This window comes from Alosa pseudoharengus, unplaced genomic scaffold (genome assembly GCF_046254945.1).
Source record: "Alosa pseudoharengus isolate Yale_2024_CS ecotype anadromous, Long Island Sound unplaced genomic scaffold, YU_APseudo_1.1 YU_APseudo_1.1_scf_2, whole genome shotgun sequence".
Taxonomy (NCBI): domain Eukaryota; kingdom Metazoa; phylum Chordata; class Actinopteri; order Clupeiformes; family Clupeidae; genus Alosa; species Alosa pseudoharengus.
Window position 1 is genome coordinate 13499666 of NW_027468663.1, and position 22219 is coordinate 13521884.

At 43.3% G+C, this 22219-nt stretch overlaps 4 protein-coding genes across 4 annotated transcripts; 2 read left to right on the top strand and 2 right to left on the bottom strand.

The window, feature by feature from the left end:
- Positions 1-431: 431 nt before the first annotated feature.
- Positions 432-3188, bottom strand: LOC143133379 (serine/threonine-protein kinase NIM1-like). Its single transcript, XM_076293144.1, has 3 exons — positions 2885-3188; positions 1637-1905; positions 432-1193 (listed from the first exon to the last, which is right to left on the bottom strand). The coding sequence occupies exons 1-3, from the start codon at positions 3186-3188 to the stop codon at positions 432-434; spliced, it is 1335 nt and encodes a 444-aa protein (XP_076149259.1).
- Positions 3189-8193: 5005 nt separating this feature from the next.
- pnhd (pinhead) lies at positions 8194-11854 on the top strand. Its single transcript, XM_076293145.1, has 6 exons — positions 8194-8266; positions 8586-8774; positions 9054-9278; positions 9523-9704; positions 10891-10949; positions 11704-11854. Exons 1-6 carry the CDS (start codon positions 8194-8196, stop codon positions 11852-11854), a joined length of 879 nt encoding a protein of 292 aa, XP_076149260.1.
- Positions 11855-14535: 2681 nt separating this feature from the next.
- Positions 14536-16385, top strand: admp (anti-dorsalizing morphogenic protein). Its single transcript, XM_076293146.1, has 5 exons — positions 14536-14830; positions 14951-15087; positions 15193-15315; positions 15447-15642; positions 15976-16385. The coding sequence occupies exons 1-5, from the start codon at positions 14536-14538 to the stop codon at positions 16383-16385; spliced, it is 1161 nt and encodes a 386-aa protein (XP_076149261.1).
- A 775-nt stretch (positions 16386-17160) lies between these two features.
- LOC143133382 (excitatory amino acid transporter 1-like) lies at positions 17161-22193 on the bottom strand. Its single transcript, XM_076293147.1, has 9 exons — positions 22113-22193; positions 21872-22012; positions 20815-21028; positions 20636-20678; positions 20336-20538; positions 19681-19914; positions 18358-18552; positions 18056-18190; positions 17161-17359 (listed from the first exon to the last, which is right to left on the bottom strand). The coding sequence occupies exons 1-9, from the start codon at positions 22171-22173 to the stop codon at positions 17161-17163; spliced, it is 1425 nt and encodes a 474-aa protein (XP_076149262.1). The 5' UTR covers positions 22174-22193.
- Positions 22194-22219: the final 26 nt, after the last annotated feature.

Here is a 22219-nt window from a genome sequence, read left to right on the forward strand (position 1 = left end):
ACTCTGAGGCTGTAGGGGGAACTTTGCAGAGAAACCTGCGAGCAAAAAGAGAGAAAACAGCGAAGAAATTGCCAAAACTGCTTAGTTTCTCTTTAATGGGTAACTTGATAAAACTGGGATACATAATCAAATAAATAAACAACCCTAAACAATCATTCTGTAAATAAATAGGTATACAATGTGGCACGTCACGAATGCTTCATACAAATGTGAGTTCCGTAAACAAATCCATGGGTAGTCTACATCAGAACCTGTTTCCGCTAGGCAGAGTGAGGTTCGTCCCTTAGCTGAGTGCAGTATTATACCCTACGTGCTAATTAAGGGAACCTCATTTAGCTGTGAGGGTGATTCCCACCTGAGTACACTCAGTAATCGAGGGGGAATGGGTAGGGACTAGTTTCAGAAAGGCCCTAGGTGTGCTTTCAGCTGCCCTAAAGGATGGAGCACACATTTGAAGGTGCCTCCTTCCTCAGAACCATGATGGGGACAGACCAGCGTCGGAGTGGCCGAAAATCCGTGGGCCGGAACACATCGTACCCGGCCGCCTCCACCGTGGTCCTTCTCTGGGCACGGTGCAGAAGGATGCGGTAGGTGCCCGTGATGGGGTTGCGCGCGTCCGTCCCCAGGCAGTTATTTAGCAGCTGCACCCGCCCGATGCCCATCTCCTCCATCGCTACCTTCACCTCGCTCTCCTCCGCGCTCAGTGCCCTCGCGGGGTCAGCCAGGTGCGCGGGCGTGAGACAGACCGGAGAGTACGGCTGTGTATACTCCACACCCTTCAGCCACGCGCTGGACATCATCTGGGCCATGGAGAAGCGCTCGGCCGCGACGATCCTCAGCAAGCCGCGGATGATGTGCTGGCAGCCTTCGGGGACGTAAGAGGGGATCATGTAGGAGCCCTGCAAGATGCAGTGCTTCAGGCGGCCCAGGTTGGTAGCGCAGAACGGCAGGGTGGCGGTTACCATGAAGTACAGCAGAACGCCCAGGGCCCACATGTCTACGTAGCGGCCATTGTAGGACTTGTCCCTGAACAGCTCCGGGGCTGAGTAGGGCGGCGAGCCGCAGAAGGTTTTCAGGATAGCGTTGGGCTGGCTCGCAGTGCTGAAGCCAAAGTCCCCCACTTTGATGCAGTGGCTGGTGGAGTAGAAGATGTTCTCCGCCTTCAGGTCCCTGTGCACAATGTTGCTGTCATGCTGTGGGACAGGACACAAAGAAAGGATGGTGTTAAGGAAGGAAGGACGGAAGGAAGGAAAAAGATGAAGGGAATTTATAGAGCCAAAGTTTGCCAAATAATGGTATGGAAATAATAACTGAATCAAAATAGTCTGAAGATAAAAGGAAAGCCTTCTGAAAAAAGACAGAAAAAGACAGTGGAGTCAAATTAAAACTATCAACATGTATCTTGATATTTAGGCTACAGGCAGAGGGCCCGTACAATTATTACTAGGCTGCATGACTTTTAGCATATATATGCACTAAAAATAAGTTTTAGAAACCAGGGACTGTGTTCACAAAGCATTTCATCTAAGCATTCAGAGTACTCTTAGAACTAAGAGTTTTCTCTTAAAACCTATTCACAAAGCTGCTGAGACCAGCGGAAGGAAAACCAGCTTGGATGTCAATTCTGTGTGCTTACCATGTGCTTAACTGCAGCCAGGATCTGTGAGAAGACCATCTTGCTCTCCAAATCAGGGAGACGCCCCCTAGTGACGATGCGGGAGAAGAGCTCTCCTCCACCTGCATACTCCATCACCAGGTAGAGCCGGTGCAGGGTCTCCACCACCTCATACAGACGCACTATGTTGGGATGAGACAGTTTCTCCATGCACGACACCTCGGAGGAGAACATCCGCTGCGACCGCTTGTCCAGGCGTGTTTTGTCCAGTACTTTGATAGCTACCCTCTCTTGGTGCCATAAAAGAATGTGAAGCACAAAGATGAGAGAACGCAAAGAGGAGTCACAGTAACCAGAGTGAGAAGAGGAGAATGAAAGTGAGGAGAAATGAGAAAGAACAATTAGAATTGAAATAAGAAGTTCATGTGTAACTAGGGTTACATGAACATCTTACACATATTATACGTTACGCATACACAACATTGCAATTACAAAATGAATTAACTACAGCAAAATACATGAATGAATAATACAATATATAATACATGCAATATTTACTAATAGAACCTAAAGACACTTATCTAACATGACATGTAAGACATGACCTCATGGATGAAGCAAGTCATTCCCTTCTTCACCTTGCTTTCCTGTCTGGGTCTACAGGGCCATCGCCTGGTGAGCTCTCTGGGGATTAGCAGCTGCTCAGTAGCCAGTCGGCTCCTGCCCTCCAGGCTCTGACCCATTTAGGAGGCCCACAGACTTACTGAGCAGTGTGCGAGACAAGAGCCACGTGTGTGTGTGTGTGTGTGTGTGCTGTTGACGACGTAAGACAGGAGGGGAGACCTGCTTCAACTCTAGCATGTCCTCCCAGAGCACAGCGTAGCGTAACATGCCCGGGGAAGACCTCTGGGATGTGCCATGTGTCTGATGTGCACAGGGCATGCGGTCCTTTCAGGAGGCTAGCCATTGGTGACTTCAATAGAAATTAATATTTTTGTTATATTACTCAAGCTATGGTTTTCAGTTAAATAAGATGGTGATTGCAACATACAGTCAATTTCTTGCATTATGCCCATTGCATAACTGAATATATTGTTGAATGTTACATTTCCATGTAGATTACAAATATGTAAGAAATGTAAGAAAATATGTAAATTACAACAGTATTTGAAGAAATATGTAAGAACTCTGTGTAAAAACCAAAGTACCGGTATGCCATTTAATTAGACAAAAAGTACACAAGCCATCCCTGGTGCAAGAGCACCTTACCTTTTGTCAGGTCGTGCACCCCCATCTTGACCTTGGAGAAGTTCCCGCTGCCAATCTCTCCTCGTAATTCATAGAATCCCACCCTGCGGCCGAACGCCAAGTCGTTCATCACCTTGTCCATGTGGGACAGGTTGTTAACAGCCTGGGCGAAAGATGTCTGCTTAGGCTGCACCTCTGTGGCCTCATGGACACTTTCGGAGGCCTCATGTTTCCCATCAATCTTTGCGCTCTTCTCTGCCTCGGTCGCTTTGACTTCAGCCGTCCAGGCAATGTGGGGGGTGGGCTCTTTCGGGCGAGAGGGCATTGTGTGTCTGTTGGCTCTTGCGTCCTATAGCCTAGAGAGCTGACTGTGACTCCAAATTCCGCTTTAATGCGTGTTCACAAAGACATATAAATGCACCTAAGAAACGTCTGGTTGTGGTTTCTTCTCAAAATGTTTTCTCTCCGTCCAAGAGTGAACAGGGCTCATCTGCCATTTCTTCAGTGGAGTATTAAAGAGTGTAGAGTTGCTCCTTCACTTGCCCCAACACAGATAGCCCACACAGTTCCAGAAATGAAAGGAAATAGAACCAGTATCATTAGTGCAGTCAGAGATCCTTATCTGACAGTTAAAAGTGATCCAAGACCCTCTTCTAACGCTGGGTTTGTCTCCTTTGCCGTCTATGCCAGTTTGTCAGTCTGGGATTGCCAAGATTTTTCTGTCCCACAATTCCTCCACAGATGCGGACGGTTGTGCCTCTCTGATAGGGATGGATGTTTCTAGTGCCAGTTGATCTGTCAATATCTGCCAGGTATTCTTCTGTCCACTGGTCTTGCTCTGTCCTTCTGTTCCTCTACAGCCTGTTGCAACTCAGCGACAGGGACTTCAAGTCAAGTTCCTCTCCCTCACACTCACACGCGCACAACTCCACTCCCTGTCTCTGTGAGTCTTCCTCTTACACCCTGGCGCTCAGAGTGACTTTCCTCTTGTCCACGTGCCGCGCTGTGGTCTCAGAGCGCACTAATCCTCCAGACGGCACCGATGCTCTGCCCTGCCCTGCCAGACAGGAGGCTTTGAGATGACTGCCTGCTGCAGCTGCACTTTCTCCAGAGGTATCTGTACGCTCTTTGGCCACTCACTGGCCTCCAGGTGAAGGACAGACTAATGACATAAGCCTTGTCTTTCAAAATAGTCTGGGTCATTGCAGAAAAGATTAAATAAAAAAAAAACAATTACACAATGAGGATTAATCGTGTGTATAAGATTGTTCTTTGTTGGAAGTTTACATTAGTGTAAGTGAAGGCATTAGTACTGTGCTTCAAACACAGTTATGCCATCGTATTATATATACTGTGATAGTTGTGGGTCTTTCAAGAGGGGTCTAAAGGCATATCTGTTCAACATGCACTTAGTTTATTAAGCCTTTCTTATATGCATTATGGTTTGTATATTATAGTATTCATTTATTTTCATTAGGTTATTGATTGAATTTACATTATTGTTTATTATTGCTATTCTCCTTAATGTAGTCTTACCAACTTTTTAAATTGTTTGAAACTGTTAAATTTAACTTTGTATTTTTGTTAGTTGTATGTCGCTTTAGACAACAGGGTCTGCTAAATACCATAACTATAACCATATACTGTATAACTATAACACACAAGTCCAATATCCTATAATTACATTAACTTCTGTGAACACAGCAATGACTCGTTCACTTACCACTATGATTGTGTTATAATGATAATCATAATCATATTCGTAAACACTTGTGTACCTTATTCAACACTGTACACACTTGTTTATGCCTCCAATGCCATAATCAAGTTCGCAGATGACACCACAGTGGTGGGCCTGATCAAACAGCATATAGGGATGAGGTTCAGCACCTAGCTATGTGGTGCAAAAACAATAACCTGGCACTCAATACCCAGAAGACCAAGGAGATCATTGTGGATTTCAGGAGAGCCAAGAACAGGGCACACATCCCTCTCCACATCAGCGGTGCTTTAAGTTTTAAGTTCCTTGGGGTACACATCAATGAAAATCTTTCTTGGTCTCTCAACTCCTCCTGTCTGGTGAAGAAGGCGCATCAGTGCCTTCACTTTCTACGAACCCTGAAGAAAGCACACCTATGTCCTAGGATTCTAACAGACTTCTACCGTTGTACCATTGAGAGCATATTCACTAACTGCATCTCTGTATGATACGGCAACTGCAGCGCTGCTGATCGCAAGGCACTACAAAGAGTAATGAAATCTGCCCAAAGGACTATTGGTTCCCAACTCCCCTCTACATATCATAAACGTTGTAAAAACAAAGCAAAATCCAGCCTGCGCTCCCGCACCAGCAGGCTCAGGTACAGCTTCTTTCCAGAGGCTGTAACACTGCTGAACAAAACTACACCTCCTGTCTAGCATTTGCACTTTAGCTGTTACTAGTTTACCTGTTTACGTTTTACTACTGCACTGTTTACCTGTTTACATTGACTGTATTGCACTGTCTCACCTATGACCTTGCACTGCTAACACCCCATACCATACATTATATTTTTATATACATATATATGTATATAAATTATAATATATATATATATATATATATATATATATATATATAGTATAGTGCACAGGTTTATGGACAGGTACAGTGGGCAGGAGTTGTACAGTGCTGGCCCAAACCCAGGTCAAGATGAAGGACAAGAGGGACAGGTCCTGTGAACCAGACACTTACAAGCCAGACCAGACTAAACAAATGGGTAGACAGACAGTGGTCTCATAAGTAACACACACACACACACACACACACATGCAGACTGTGATCTGTTTGATCAGTCTGGCCTGGTAGTGATCACATGAGCAGCATTTACTCATCTAGCTGATTCATATATAATCCTCTGAGCAGCACACCTGAGTGTGTGTGTATGTGTGTGTGTGTGTGTATCTATAAGTGTGCTGTGTGTGTGTGTGTGTGTGTGTGAGAGATAGAGAGAGAGAGAGAGAGAGAGACAGAGACTGAAAGGACGTATCAAGTACAATTGTTCAGGGGTTGGCTATTATGTGCTAACAGAAAATAATAAAATAAAAGGTCTAATTTGGGTCAAATAATTTTGGGGTGTCATTAGTTGCACTGTAAATAACATTGCTTCGTGATGAATGATCATTTCTTAGGAAGACTACTTTAAGTCCCTATTAGCAATGATCATGGGAATGATCTGTGATTAGCTGTGAGTTGTTTGTGTTGATTGAAACCCCTTCCTTCTGGTATCAGTGTATTCAGTGCACGAGTTTGTGTAATGTGCTCCTGAAGGTGTAACCCAACTTCAATCAATGAAGTAAGCCAAGGTGAAAATGGGTGAGGATGAAGGGTAGACTTCAAAGAACTGTCAGTTTCTGCGGTAGAATTCACATATTAAAAAGTGTAAATCCCTCAAGATGTTGACAGTTGCCAACTCCTTTGCTCAGTTTTCAGAGCTGGAGAGAATTTCTCTTTGCCTGGCCATGGCCTCATCACAATTCTATGTAACAATAAATAAATAAAAAATGTTGTCGTGTTTTTCTTCCTCTGCTCAACCTATTGTGAAAGAATACACTTGGATCCCAAAAGGAAAAGCAAACGAGTCGGATCACGCAGGGTTTCTGCTGTCTGCAAATAAGCTGTCCTGTTCAGAGATGGTTTATTATGTTTTCGAAAATTTATTGGGTTTGGTTTCGGTAAGTACAAATTTGATGTGGAATGACTCCGCATGTTGAGACCACAACATGCTCTGAATACGGTCCAAGTTGGGTGTGTTTCCTCATCCTAGAAACCACAGCAAAATTGGACTATGGTCAAATCAAGCAGTACCATAATAAAAAGTAAGCATGTACGAGACAAAAAAATATGATAAGGTGTGGTAGAATGCTTTGGTGTGTGTGTGGGATGTGTGTGTGTGTGGGGGGGGGCATCAGTGAGTTCCTTCAGGGGGCATCAGTGAGTTCCTTCACCTCTCTCTTTTTCTTTATCTGTTGTTTCACTCCGAGGAGTCTTTATCAGCAACCTGTAATGTGAGTGCTTATGTGTAATTATGACATCTAAATTGCTTATATATCAGTGTGGCCTCTGAGGCTTATCCCCTCCTGATTCTCCAGAGTGTGTCGATGGGGCAGTGGCCTGGCCCTTGAGCCTGTGGCTGCTGGGACTCCATTTGGTCACAGCACTGAATAAACACATGGGTGATTGCGTGACCAAACCCACCCACCCCCCACCCCTAAACCCATCTCGAGGTGGTGCAGGCCCCTCGCTGATCTTGTTTACACGGCCGGGACCATTTTTGTTTTAAGTGGAGGTGCTAAACACCTATCCCCCTGAGATAAAAGATGATTAATGCCTTTCAGTGAGTGGTGCTTATGGGTCTCAAAGCTCTTTAAGCACTTAATTAGGCAGATCTCAGGCACATGTATCAGTTTAGATCCCCCAGCACCAAAGGGGAACAAGGTGAAAACTCCAAGGTGAAAACTCCAGGAGCTTTCCAGAATGACTGCCTTTGATGTGGCCCTCCGCCTTAAACACCGTCCCCGAGGTGGCTTTTCAAGCATGGAAATTTGATTAGGTCCTGTCCTTTTTCTTGCTCCTCTCCCCTGAAACTCCACACCATCAGCCAGTGACAACTGCAGTCAGAACAACAGGCCAATATAAATATCCCTGGCCAGTGACACACAGGGGTCAGAGTGGATCCACAGAGTCAGGAGAGGCTACTGCAAAGAACAGAGGTAGCACTATGGATATGCCAACCCTGTGTCTCTTCATTCTTCTCTACACTCTCCGTCAAGTTTGTAAGTACTGGGTCTTTTCAAGCTTTCCTTTATTTAATCATTTATATACTTAGCATTTATTTTTCTGGAGAATATTAGCATAAGATCCCTAAAATGTTTCACTGCAGTCCTCTGTCAAACATAGTGATAACTAGGACAGGTCGCTCAAGCCAAGGTTGAATGGAGTGCCTGAGCATAATTATTGTCAATACAAAATATTAGCAAATTAAACAGTGGTGAATCTACTGTTACATATATAATATTATTACAACTTTTATTACTATTTTAATAAAATTAAAATTGATTATTTTATTATATATATACTGTATATATTATATATATAAAAATAGGCCTTAATGTTGGTCCATTTGTTTACATTAGTGTTCTGTTTTGAAGAATCAGTCCTGTTGGCACACACAGATTTGCTGCCATGTTGTAATGCAGTTGTAGTGTAGCGTTGTAGTGCAGAAGTGCCCTAATTGCCTGCTGCTGTTGTTCTTGTCGCCCCCTCAGTAGGTGCTGTGTTAGCTGAGCATATGGAGCCCAGGAACCTGTTCACAGAGAGGGCCTGCTGCAGGCGCCAGAGCCATATTGTTTACATCGGCCGAGGTAAGAGGCTGGCCTTAGTCTTTGGAAGCCCCATTCGTGGCCTTAGTCTGTGGTGCCCTCACAAGAGAATCTCACAAGAATCTTCACATGACACTGACACACATGTTCTACCAAGAACCTGGTGTGGCCATAACCTGGTGTTCCATCTTTGAAGGAACATTATTTTATTTCATCCATTCTAATGATGCTCTATGTCAGTACTGACACCATTTCTATGACTTTCTATGTTTAATGTGGTTAGTGGAGAGCTGATCATAGAAGTTAAAACCTTAAAAATAAAATTACTCCCGGTAGAAATAGCTGTTTTGTTTTTTTACAGATATTTCAGGAAGTCCAGTTAATGTTGACGTGGGCAAATGCAGAAGCCATTGCGGGGGACCTATAAAAGCTTCACCATCACATGACACAGCCACACGTGTTAATCCCAGGCATTCCTCAATGCTGGATTACCTCAGGAACAAAAAGGTAAGGCACTCAGCAATAACATCAACAACCACAAGAGGACGCTGTTGTACATGGTCTTATGGTCAAGCCTGGAATAGTCAATACTGGAAAGCTTTGTGTAGCTGTAGATTACATCATAGAAATACAGGTAATATAGAATCTACAATATAGTATATTAATATAATAAAGTAATATAGAAATCATAGTTTTACTCCTGGATAACATTGTTGACTATTCAGGGCCAATAAATATAAGCTAACCTCAATCTTTGTGCTTGTTCAGCTTTATCAGGTTAAATCAAATGAGGATACGTCTCCACATACTAAAGATTCCTCCAGCAAAGTTCCCTCGTGTGGAGCAGATTTAACGTGTGAACCAACCGGCCTGAGAGTGGACAAGGTGATGCTTTTTGATGGCCTCCGAGAGGTTGAGACCATCGAGGAATGCCACTGCGAGACAAAACTGTCCCAGTGTATGCGGGTTCCCGCACTAAAGACCTTCAACTTCGAAACACCCTATGAGACTGTCGTTGATGTAGGGAAGTGTGCAGGCTCCAAGGCTGAACGAGGTGTGTTTTGTGAAACCAATCATAAATTTACGCAAATAAAACGAAACAAATATATATATATATATGATTTTTCCACTACCCTATGAAATTGACATGTCAAATAATGATTGTTGAAGCATAATAAGAAAAGGTTCATAATAGAAATGGATAGGCGGTGAGATATAGGCCTATTTCAGCCCATGCCATTTTAAATGTGGGCCGTATATTTCGTGACATTAACATCAATGCTTCCATTTTCCTACAGAGGGCTTCTCCTGTGTCCCCACTAAATTTGACGCTGCGCTGGTGGAGAACCCAAACAAAGTTGAGCTGGTGCAGACCGTAGAGACCTGTGAGATGAAGGAAGGGTGCTACAGAATCCCATACATTGAGTACCACTATGAGCTGGCCTATGACCCTGATGGAGTCAAGAGTGAGAAACTCAAGGTAAGCTACTCGGACTTCTCCATCTAACTGATCTGGATTAAGTAGTGAGGGATCAATTGCAGATTGAAGCTGACATTCAGGTTTTGGTGGGGAAAGCCCTGAAATGACTATACCTGCTCTGAATTCACATGTTTAATTAACATTTTCACCAATGACCCGGGATCAGGAAATGGGAGTTTGTCATTGGCGTGAGGTGACAGACATAGCTAATAAGTCATCTACATTTGTCAGTCTTCTCACCTGGACCCAGGATAATCCATTTCCTCCAAATTCAACTCACTTGGTGGGGGTGCTGGGGATGATGGAGTTCTTTACTTATCCAGATTTGTCACTGCAGGACATCTATAAGCACAACTTGTACATAGCTGAAATAAATGATATATGCCAGTGCTATTTTACAGGTAAAAAATTGCATTAATGCAGTATAGTAGTAATTATAGGAGAGACATTTTTCATTGAGGAAGTTCAAATAGTGTAAAATTCTGAAACAGTCCAAATATCTGTTATATATCAAATACATCTTTTGCATCTTTTGTCATACAATACTCCTATACTTACCAACTTACTAATACTAAGACTTACTAATAATGAATGCTTACTAGACTAGACTTACTAGACATTCTTGAGGTGAAATATTGCTTATGCATATTGCTTCTCCGTTCTCGCAGGCATTTTGTCAGTTGTTTCAGGCCCTGAAAATGTAGACAAATGCTCATAACTACATTATGTCATAACTACAAACAAATAAGGAAAATGTATTTACTGTGCTACAATTATCTATAGTTTCTTGTAGCTACAGATGCATTTAATGTTACATTATTGCACATAAAGTGTACTTACAAAAGTAGTAGCACTGATAAATAATTGTGGCCATTACCATTGTTCTTATCTATCTAAAATGTACTTTTATTTTTATTTTTAAACAAATTGTGCCACTACACTAACCAAACTCACTCCTGTGGGTAAAACTTTTAGTTTGTTTAGTTTGTCACTGTCTAACACCCCTCTCCCAAAACGTGTGAAGAAGAGTGTGCCCAAATGGTGCCTGCAGGTGTCAAATCAAAGCACTCAATGTGCTTAACAGCCTGCCCCCTACCCCATCCCCAGTTTCAAAGGTGCGGGGGTGGATGTTTGAAAGTGGCAGTGAGCTGATGGCCGAATCTCTTGTCTTGCTAATGTTCCACAGGAAATTGATGTGGGCAGGTGTCTGGGGAGCTGTGCCACAGGAAACCGATGTCTTCTCAGGTAAGCGCCAGCACAGCTGGGACAACTGCAACCCCCTCCACCACACCACACCACACCACACTCTCCACCACACCATACCACACCACACTCTCCAGCACTCCTCCTTCTCCACTCCTCCTTCACCCATCCCAGAACTGTTTGCTTTGACACCTCAGATCCCTGGCCAGTATCAAGAGGAATCTGAGGAATCATGTCTGGTTTAATTTCCAACTGCTGATCTCCACAAATATTCTGATTAATTTCATTTAGATTCAGCATTCTTAAAAGCTTTTGTGATCAGCATATAGGTTTAAATCTACACTGACTGTGCTCGTGTATTGATCTTCATGTATAGTGAAGCATAAGAAGAACAGCACGAGAAAGGCATGGAGCTGACAGGGTTCTGAGTATTATGGTCCAACACATCTGATACCAAAAGCTGATCTAACAGCACATCTGATGCCAAAAACTTATAAATGTGTCCAGAAATGGGGTCTAACATTTAATTGTTTGATTTTTATTATCTGTAGTAGTATGAAGGTTTGTATGTCCTTCCAAAACTCAACTGAATTTCCTTAAGCCATAAGCAAAACAAAGGCCAAAAACCATTTGTAGACATTGAAGCAGGTCATTATTATTTGCTAACTTATGTAACCTATTTGTATCCACATTGAAGCAAGTCATTATTATTTGCTAACTTATGTAACCTATTTGTATCCACATTGAAGCAGGTCATTATTATTTGCTAACTTATCTATTTTTATCCACATTGTAGGAGTGCTGCTAACCCAGAAGAGTGTTTGCTGTGGGCAGAAGGTCCAGGGAATGCATGTGTTCCTCAAGGTTATGAGAGCAACACATTCCTGAACCAGCACGGCCAACTCCGCACTGTTCTCTCCATAACGTCCTGCTTATGCCAATCCTAAACATGGTGACCCTGCTACCACACACACACACGCACACACACATACAGCTCAATCTTGATCTCGGTCTCTGTAGTGAGTGAGTGATCCCTGGGCCAGAGCCATTTGCACTACTCAGTGTTGCATACATCCTTGTAATATATGTAAAATATGTATTAATTAATTTTGTAAATAAAATTTATGTGAGCCTTCTTAGTGTGTGGTTTGGGTTATTAGTGTTTATCCTGTACAACATTAGGAAGATCAGACGTTATCTGACACAAGATGCCACACAATTTCTTGTTCAGGCCATGGTCATTTCCAAACTGGACTATTGCAATTCATTGTTAGCTGGCCTGCCTGCTTATGTAGCCATTATAGTTGATTCAGAATGCTGCAGCATGACTGGTCTTTAATCAGCCAAAAAGGACACAAGTAACTTCTCTCTTAGTTATTCTCCATTGGCTTCCTGCAACAGCCAGAATTAAATTAAAATCCTTCACACTGGTCTATAGGACACTTACTGGATCTGCAACTGCTATTTCAATTCCATGACCCAGCTCTACATCCCCAATCACCCACTGCTGTCTTCTGATGAGCGTCTGCTGTGTCGACTAGCCATTAACGCTAAGAGGTCAAATTCAAGACTTTTTTTCCTCAGTGGTTCCTCATTGGTGGAATGGGTTGCTAGTGTTCTGTGTTCCTGTGATAGTTTTGGGTCTTTCAAGAGGGGTCTAAAGACTTATCTGTTCAGCTTACATTTAATTTATTAATTCTAATATGGTTTTGTTATGGTCTGCATATTTATGGGTTTTGTTTATTTTCATTATTTTGATATTTAATATTGCATTTATATTATTTGTATTATTACTATGTTGCTTAAGGCAGACTTACCACGTTTTTAGAGCTGTTTACCATTCATTTTAACTATTGTAATGTTCATATTCTGTAAGTCGCTTTGGGCAAAAGTGTCTGCTAAACACTAAAATAAACTTTCCTTTCCTAGTATCTTACAGTATGTTCACATGGCACAGTATTGCTAGATGTGTATCTGGATACATCGCTTATAGGAATCTGTCATTAAACATGATATCATCCCACAACTGAAACACTTGAAGTGCTCCTTGAAACTAGTTTAGTTTGCACCAATGAAAATAAAAAAATAAAAACATGGGAGAGACTGAAGCACCATATGGCAATGCTCTCTTCTTGGTGTAGGCCTAAGCAATACACAACTGGAATGATTTGATGACCCCCTTTAACTTTGCAAGTGGTTGCAGACACGTGTTTGTAATTACAGATAGTAAACGTCTGCTTTTCATGTAGGCTACTCCCTGGATCCACCTCTGACCGTATCTTTTGATTTGTTTACTTGCAATGACTTGTTGCATGTGTCAGACAAGCGAAAGAAAGCCGTCTACTTGTTAGCGGCCTTGGTGTTCTTTGAAACGCGTATTCTCTTATATGGTGCAATAGCCCAGGCTGTACGGACAGCCACTCAGAATAAACACACGATGTTGGCGCGGAATAAACGAAACTGGGGCCACCAATGCCACCACCCCAAAAAAGTAAGCATATGGTATTTTGGATTGGTGAAATTAACATCACTATAGTTCCACTGCATTATACGGCATTTTAAGTCTATAAAAAGTAACACATTTTAGAGGATTTATGAGTTAGGTTACGTGCAGGCATGTGACAAAAGAAACCGTTAAGCGTAAAGGTGGGAGACAAAAATCCTCCATTACGCACAGTAAACACGCATTTTCCCGGTGTCAATTGGAATCGATTATGTGGATCAATTAGGATGCATAGAGATGATAGAGGCTATTGTTGGATATCTTCACTAAATTACTCCAAGAGGAAAACAAACGTTAACACGTAGGATACATACACAAACAGCCCTAAACGTGCTAGGTTATCCGGTGACTTTATCTTCTGGGATTGTTTTCATGAAATATTCAAACACAACGTGATCCGTTAAATTAATACGGTCATTTACATTTCGTAAAAACAATCGATGGAGCAAACCTCTTGGAACGACTTTTCATTCTCTCATGGCAGTGTTTGACCAGGTGCGAGCAAATTAAACTAGGTGCAAGTATGCGGTCTTTATTGTCTTGTTTATCGAAGTAATAGACGTTCCTGTATAACACTATCCCCATTTGTCTAAATTAATTGATCCATTTCTTAGAACGTTAACCTCCTGTGGTGGGTAAACTTCCTTGCTGTCTCCCAAACAGAGCACAGGCCGTTCATAGTTTCCCCACTGTGCTCATAGCATGGCGGTGAACATCTGTGTTAAAAAACTGAAAAGGGTCCTCTTTATTAAAAAACAACACTTTACTCGTGCACTGAAGACATGAACCTGAACACATTTCCAGACACGGTTTTCTAAAATAGACATTTGATAGACAAGGTAATTTCCTCCTTAATTTCTGTAGGCTGACTGACGCGGCTCACCCGAGTAATCAATTTCACACCTTGTTAACAACGCCATTAGTTTGCCTTTACATTCGCTGATTGTTGATTTACATTTGCGACTAAATGGCATCTTGTAAGGCTGTTGTCCGAGAACATACACACACATCCTCGTCATATCATATAAAACGCTGCTCTGCTCCGTCAGAGTCAGTTGGGTTTGAAGATTTGACCAGACTACTGCTTGCTCCAGAAAAGTGGACGCGCCAGTAAAGAATTCCAGGATGTTACCTGTTGTACTCATCGTCATCTCCCTTGTGAGAGTTCTCATCGCCAGGCCCTCCATGGACTACTTGGAAAATCACTTTAATTTGGCAAACGAGCCTAAAGAGGTTCGCTCTAAGGCTATCAAGCAACTTTTGGAAGTGTTTGGGATGGAGGACCCTCCTCTAACGAGAGGCCACAAACAACCACCACAGTACATGTTGGACTTGTACAACACGGTGGCGGATGTGGACGGGGTCACCAAGGACCCACATCTTCTCGAGGGAAACACGGTTCGCAGTTTCTTCGACAAACGTAAGACATTACAATTGTTACTTTTTTTGTAGTCTACAGCTTGTGCGCCACCTTATCCCCAACACAGTTTCCTAACCCTTCTTAATGTTCACCTAACTAAACTTCTGTTCCCCTTTACAGTACGCAGTGAACAAGTTGAATACATGTTCAATTTGTCAACGGTGGCTAAGAGCGAAAAGATCCTCACTGCAGAACTTCATCTTTTCAAACTAAGACCTCAAGTGTCAGTGACTTTCAACAGGCATCATTACTGCCAGGTAAAAATTAATAAGTGTCAATTCCATTGTACATGGAAACAACATAACTGTTTGCCTATGTAGCGTTCTTAACCACCATAACCTTACATGAATCTCTTAACACAGGTCAGTGTCTACCAGCTTCTGGATGGTGACAAAATGAATGTCTCTCAGGGAAAGAAGCTGCTGTCCTCACGTCTCATTCCTGTCCACTCCAATGGATGGGAGGTGTTTACCATCACCCAAGCAGTGAGTCCAGTTTTTGCATTAAATCAGTAATAATGGTGTGGTGTGTGTGTATGTGTTCACAGCACAAAACATTTTATACATACATTTGAATTGTACAGAGTGGAGTTGTTAAATCCTTTCGTTCTCCACAGGTCCGCTCCTGGATGTCAGATAAAAGCAGCAACTTGGGGCTGTTGGTGACCGTGAAAACCCTAGCAGGCAGCCAGATGGACAACAGCGTACTGAAGTTTGCCTCTGGACGTAACCACCACCATAGCAAGCAGCCCATGCTGGTCTTATTCACCGATGACGGACGACGCACTGCCAGTCCTGAGAGCAACACCAAGGGTACATCAGGCTAAACCATCGGTTTATTTTTGTGTGTGGTTGCCGTGATATACACAGTTTTTATGTCGGGTCAATATATATATATAAAAATGGAGGAGTGATTGCTAGGCACAGAGGTCTATTGAGAGGATGTAGAAATAGTGAGATGCAGAATGCTGAACAATAAGAACACTCTCTGCAGATGCACTACAAGTTAGAGTGTGGGGCATGAAGTTTCTTGTAAAACCAGGGCATTTTAGACCAATGTCTGTCTTCAGCTGTGCACTTTGTGAAACATCTGTTCTGAATGTATGCATTAAATGAATGTATTTTCTTTACCTTCAGATGGGGAAGCCTCTGTGCCCCTCACAGTGCCCATGCTGCCCATGCTCGGGGCAGGCAGGCGCAGCGCCCGCTCTCTGGACTACGACGAGAATGGTGATAGGATGTCTTGCCAACGCCAGCCGCTCTATGTGGACTTCGAGGAGATTGGCTGGTCTGGCTGGATCGTGTCGCCACGCGGCTACAACGCCTACCACTGCAAGGGCTCCTGTCCCTTCCCGCTGGGCCAGAACATGCGGCCCACCAACCACGCCACTGTCCAGTCCATCATCAACGCCCTGAAGCTCACCAAGGGCATCGACACACCCTGCTGTGTGCCAGACAAGCTCTACTCCATCAACCTGCTCTACTTCGATGACGATGAGAACGTGGTGCTGAAGCAGTATGACGACATGGTGGCCGGGAGCTGTGGCTGCCACTGAGACTGCCTGTGTGAACTCTCTCTCCCTCTGGGCTGCCTAACACGCCACTCTCTAGACCTGGTTCTTATTGCGCTGCGCAACACTGACAGGATTGCAGCTCTCTGTAAAGGACACTCCATCATCTCTCACCATGCAGGCCCATTTTAAAAGTCACCGGGCACCATTATTTTGCAATAGGCGCTCGGCTCTACTGGAAGCCAGTTGCACTATGAGATCATGAAGTTGTGTCCTAATGGGCTAAAGTGCAGAAAAGAGTCCCAGTATTTCTCTGTTGTGATCAGTAGTTGTCATGTTGTTAAGGTGATGCTTACAAAGCTGTCATAACTGATGAGTTTACAAGGCCTTCGTGAAGTTGTAAAATATGTACATAGACATAAATGTTTAATATATGGCGGGGTATGCGTCAACCTGTAAAGGATGTAATTTTGTATATAGCATGTTGTGAACTATTATAAAGCTTTAATAAATTGTAAAATGACAAAAGGAGTGTGTGTAACACAATATCATACAAATACACTAGAAAATGCTGTACATCAACATTCAAAAAACCTACAGCTGCAATACATTTACACTTCTTGTACACATTTGTGACATAATGAGACAATAACCAATATTAAAAAAATCTTGCAGCAGAATAAACCTTAAAAGACACACAAGAAGAGAATTAGTATGGACAAAGCACATCACACTTCAGAAAACACACTTCAGAAAACAGTTGCTGCTTAAAATAAAGTCCTTAATGCATACTTAAGCAGTACATAAGAGGTCTGTGTCCTTACACAGAAGACTCTCTGCTGTGAACTCTGTGCACTGTAGCTCTGGTCTCAGATGGGCGAGACATCCCGCCTCCCTCTGCGTCCCGGTGGTCAGCAGTGGCGTTGTCACGGCTCTGCAGCTCCTTATAAGACAGATGCGCCACAATGCCAACACCCAGGGAATCACCCAACACATTGGTCACGGTCCGCAGACGGTCCCTGGTCAGAAACACAAATATGATGTAGATCCTATAGTGGCCGTTTAGGTTAAATAGGTTAAAGTAGGCCTAAACGTATTGCACAAATCAATGGACACAGAGCAACGCCGGTGAGGGGGAGAGAGAGAGAGAGAGAGAGAGAGAGAGAGAGAGAGAAAGAAAGAAAGAAAGAAAGAAAGTGTGAGTACTTTTTGCAGTAATTGATCCTTCCCCTTTTAGTTCACTTTATAAGTATAGTATAAGTATATATACTCTTTTGATCCTGTGAGGGAAATTTGGTCTCTGCATTTATCCCAATCCGTGAATTAGTGAAACACACTCAGCACACAGTGTACACACAGTGAGGTGAAGCACACACTAATCCCGGCGCAGTGAGCTGCCTGCAACAACAGCAGCACTCGAGGAGCAGTGAGGGGTTAGGTGCCTTGCTCAAGGGCACTTCAGCCGTGCCTACTGGTCGGGGTTCGAGCCGGCAACCCTCCGGTAACAAGCCCAAAGCGCTAACCACACTAGCCACGGCTGTCCCCAATACCCCAAAACAGTTTATATTGACTGACAGAGAAAGAGAGAGAGAGAGAGAGAGAGAGAGAGAGAGAGAGAGAGAGAGAGAGAGAGAGATCCACTGCAAGAAAGCAAGAGACAGAAATCATTCCCCAAACCCTTGTATGATAATAACAGAACAATAAGGCAGACGTACAGCAGCCAATCAACAGCAATGATCAATGAGATGAGTTCTGTGGGCAGACTGACTGACGTCAGTACTATCACCATGGTTACAAGGCCAGCCTGGGGTATACCTGCTGCACCGATACTGGCTGCTGTTGCAGTAATGCTGTGGAAGAGAATATCAGAATGTTATAGAAAAATGCATGTGACGTGTAATCCATCAATCTCCACTAAATGCCATTGAATTATATACAAATAATATAGGTCCTGTGAAATCTATTACTTTGGAAAAGCTGAATTTCTGATCATGTGATCAATCAACTCAATGATCACCTTATGGTGATGACTTGCACAAAGGTGAGCTCTATGTGAGCCACCTGAGCGATGAAGATGGCTGCCACCGCCTCATACAGAGCTGTGCCGTCCATGTTCACTGTGGCCCCAACAGGAAGCATGAAGCGGCTCACGCGCTTGTCCACCCCGTTGTTCTCCTCTAGGCAGCGAAAGGTGATTGGAAGAGAGGCAGAACTACAGGAAAAGTTAAAAGGGAAACATTTACAAACACACACACATACAGAGGGAGAGGGCAGAGAAAGAGAGAAGGAATCATTCAAATATGTTGTCTTAGTATTAAGTTAGAAATGGCCAAGTCGTATAGAAAACCCTGGAATCTCTAGTGCCCTCTGGTGGACACCTAAGGGGGTGGTCACACATTTCACCAGGTTCAACTTCAAAACCCTCAGTTATTTCAGGAAACGCTTAAAGCGATGGTTTGGAGTAATTTCACCCTAGGGTCCTTTGCACCATGACCCCGAGCCAAACACCCTCCCAGAACCTTTTTTCCCTTGGTCGAACCCTGGTCGAGTAGCGCTGTCAGAAACTAATGACGTTCTGCAGTCGTAATGGAAATGGGAAAAGCCCGTAAAAGTCCTGGCAGGAAGCATGCATAAGGATGTAGATCCAGGAATGCACTAATATTTTGTTCGTAGTCCAGATTGCAACAATTATTAGTTAACACTAAGCTGTAAACACTTCGGAAAAAAATATTAAAAAACTGGATATACCAAAAAACGTTGATGTAATCGCTTCCTGCCAGGACTTTTACGGCTTTTCCCAAATCACGGAAGAAACGTCGACGCAGTGGTATAGTAGCAGATGCAGAGGCAAGTGTTATTTAAATAAACTCCTTAAAACTCCTGGTGCAAACTTTCTAATGCCTCGTTATTGAACTAAAGGTCATAGTTGTACTACTTTAGAAGTTTCGTACCATTCAGGGCATTATTAGTGGGGTAATTTACGAGATAAAAGTTGGTTCCATTATGACTGCAGAATGTCATTAGTTTCTGACAGCGCTACTCGACCAAGGGAAAAAAGGTTCTGGGAGGGTGTTTGGCTCGGGGTCATGGTGCAAAGGACCCTAGGGTGAAATTACTCCGAACCATCGCTTTAATCAAAGTCCTTTTAGGCTAGTACCCCTCTCGGCGGCCATCTTGCAACACACTTTGGGCAGTTAATGGGGAGACAGACAGGAAGGGGCAGGATATGTGCAGAGACTACTGCCATATTGGCGTTACAAACTAACCCCATGCATTTTTATGGAGGATTCTTTGAGTGATGTGTCTCCTCATTGTAAAGTACTCTGTGCTCCTCTCTCACCTGGATGACGTGCCCAGGGCAGTGAGCAGCGCCTGCAGCAGGCCTGCCATGAACAGGTAAGGGTTCTTCCAGGTGACCAGGAAGTAGAGCAGAGGCAGCAGCAGCAGGCTGTGGATCAGGAGACCGAGGACCACACAAAGCATATACCACAGCAGCTGACTGCCCATCTGCCCCAGGTCCTCCATCTCACGGATCTTCCCAGCAATCAGGAACAAAATGCCCACAGGAGCATACCTGAGGAGAGGAGAAAGATTTGACCTGTTTATCTCACCTGGTGGTAATTTAAAACATGTGGCTTTAACTTGTTCACGTTTAGAGCACACGTACACAATATGCAACTTTTACTTGTTCAGAATCAGATAGTAATAAAATTAAAGTTTAACTTGTTCAAGTACAATGCACAGATTGAGGCAGTCCATTTAGTGTAATGATGTGGACCCTGAGCACATCTGTATCAACCAATCTTCATTAATGGTTTGGTTAGTAAAAGTGTCGTCGTGGTGACAGAGAGAATGAGATGAGAGAGAGACTGTTCAAAATGTTCAAAAGGTCTCTATGTAGACTATGTCCACCTGCCTGTCTGCCTGTCTGTCTGTCAGTCACTGTACAGTATATATCTATCATTCTTAAAACATAATGTCACAATTATCCTCACCAGATCACAATGCCCACCAGTTGCATAATGGCGTCATTCAGGCAGTTGAAGAACTTGCGCAGTGGCCGGCCCTGCTCCCCCATCCTGCCCAGCACGGAGCCGAAGGCTATGGAGAACACCACCAGGCCCAGAGCATTGACCCCACTGCTAGAGCCTGGTGTGGGCACCAACAAGCCATTGGTGGTCTTATAACTAGTTTTGTACTGTATAAATCAACAAAATGGCTTTTGTGAGATGCATGTTTGAGCTGATTGGTTACATCGGGGATAAATCACTAGCTACTGAGTTGAATGTTGTTACCTGTTGGAAGCAAGCCTCCAGAAGATTGGATGGGAACATATTTCTAGGAGACAAAGTTTCAAACGACATCATCTCAGGCAGCTTATAGTTATATACCTTATAGAATATCAGTATGTAATTCATTCTATTTGCTTTCAACACAGACAGAGGAGTTGGATGCAATGGAAAGGTTTGCAAACCTGATGAGATCCAGAAATGTGTCTGTGGCCTGCAGAGACTTATTATAGCCTCCACCACCACCAGGGGGCGTCTGACCTGCTCTGCCTCTTTTCCCTGGCTGGAGAGTCAGCACTAAAATGATGCCAGTGAAGACAGCTATGATGGTGGTCAGCATGTAATATATGAGGGCCTGCACTCCCATCCTGCCTGCATTATTGTCCAGTGAGGAGATTCCTGTAGGAAAAAAAAAATATATGATATAGTTTACTTTACCGGTAGCTCAAGATGGTCATTATAAAATCATGGCGTGTTCAGCGATGTAGCCTAGTGGAGGCTAAATGCAAGTAAATACAGTTTATCCACCTCTGAAATGTCCGAAATAGAGTTTGTCCACCTCTTATTAGAATTCATTCACCTGTCAAAAGAGTTTATTCACCAATTGCAACTTTTAACATTCAAAAATCACACTGTATTATCCACATTCACAATATGTACACTCATCAACACTCTATGAACGATTTAATACCACTGGTATGGTTATACAAATTTGACTATAACCTCCACCATCATCAAACATGTTCTGAATGCTTTTTTAAAAAATCTGATAGCGCATGGTGCAGTCCACCTGACCTTACTGTGATTATGACATTATGAGCCACTGGGCCCATGGGCACAAATGTGAAAAGGGCCTTGGAAAGGTAACTCAGCTAAGCTATTTTATATAATTTTTTGTCACATTCAGCAATCATCTCCTGATGACCGCTGGCTGCCCATTCCATGAGTACAGTGTAAAAAAACAGGTCTATATAGGCAGTCCAGGCTCCAAAAGCTGGAAACAAAGTGAGGGCAGCCTATACCCCCTACCAAAAACGAGGGAATAATCGCTGGGAATACTGATGGGATGGGGTGAGTTACCTCTCTGGTGTGTTTCATTTGGTCCTTGGTTAAAATACAATGTATGTTGTTTTCATAGAGGTTGTTTTAAATATAAACAAACACGACTTCCTGTGCAATTTGTTTGTCAGTGCTGTTTTGACCTGTAGCTTGACCAGCATCTGTAGCAAACACTGTCCATACCTGTGATAAGGCTTGATACTATCAGAGGCAACACCAGCATCTGCAACATCCTCATGAGAATCTCTCCAGGGAATGATATCATGTCTTGACTGTCTTGATGTCTCGGAGACCAGGATCGCAACATATAGCCAAGTATCACTCCTGCAAGAGGTCAGTGACAGCAGTTGGAACTGAAGCAGTGTACAGTGTATCATAACAAGACTGAAGTTAGATGAAGAATAACAGAAATGAAGTCACCCACCTGCAAAGACGGCAGCTACTGTCAGAATAACAAATGCATTTTGTTGTAGAAAAGTTTGCATGGAGACTAAGGAATTTCGTCGTCTGACTTTATTTTCTGTCTTGTGA

Bases quoted from the DNA above. Each gene is read 5' to 3' on its own strand.
- pnhd (XM_076293145.1), top strand. From the start codon at position 8,194: ATGGAGCCCAGGAACCTGTTCACAGAGAGGGCCTGCTGCAGGCGCCAG. The intron at 9,279-9,522 runs GTGTGTTTTGTG...ATTTTCCTACAG, and splicing joins AGGCTCCAAGGCTGAACGAG to AGGGCTTCTCCTGTGTCCCC. The intron at 9,705-10,890 runs GTAAGCTACTCG...AATGTTCCACAG, and splicing joins TCAAGAGTGAGAAACTCAAG to GAAATTGATGTGGGCAGGTG.
- LOC143133382 (XM_076293147.1), bottom strand. From the start codon at position 22,173: ATGCAAACTTTTCTACAACAAAATGCATTTGTTATTCTGACAGTAGCT. The intron at 20,679-20,814 runs GTTTGCAAACCT...TTTGTCTCCTAG, and splicing joins ACATTTCTGGATCTCATCAG to AAATATGTTCCCATCCAATC. The intron at 17,360-18,055 runs GTACGTCTGCCT...GTTTCTGACCAG, and splicing joins ATTGCTGTTGATTGGCTGCT to GGACCGTCTGCGGACCGTGA.
- LOC143133379 (XM_076293144.1), bottom strand. From the start codon at position 3,188: ATGCCCTCTCGCCCGAAAGAGCCCACCCCCCACATTGCCTGGACGGCT. The intron at 1,906-2,884 runs GTAAGGTGCTCT...TATGGCACCAAG, and splicing joins GGTGCACGACCTGACAAAAG to AGAGGGTAGCTATCAAAGTA. The intron at 1,194-1,636 runs GTAAGCACACAG...CCTGTCCCACAG, and splicing joins TGGCTGCAGTTAAGCACATG to CATGACAGCAACATTGTGCA.
- admp (XM_076293146.1), top strand. From the start codon at position 14,536: ATGTTACCTGTTGTACTCATCGTCATCTCCCTTGTGAGAGTTCTCATC. The intron at 14,831-14,950 runs GTAAGACATTAC...TCCCCTTTACAG, and splicing joins TCGCAGTTTCTTCGACAAAC to TACGCAGTGAACAAGTTGAA. The intron at 15,316-15,446 runs GTGAGTCCAGTT...CGTTCTCCACAG, and splicing joins TGTTTACCATCACCCAAGCA to GTCCGCTCCTGGATGTCAGA.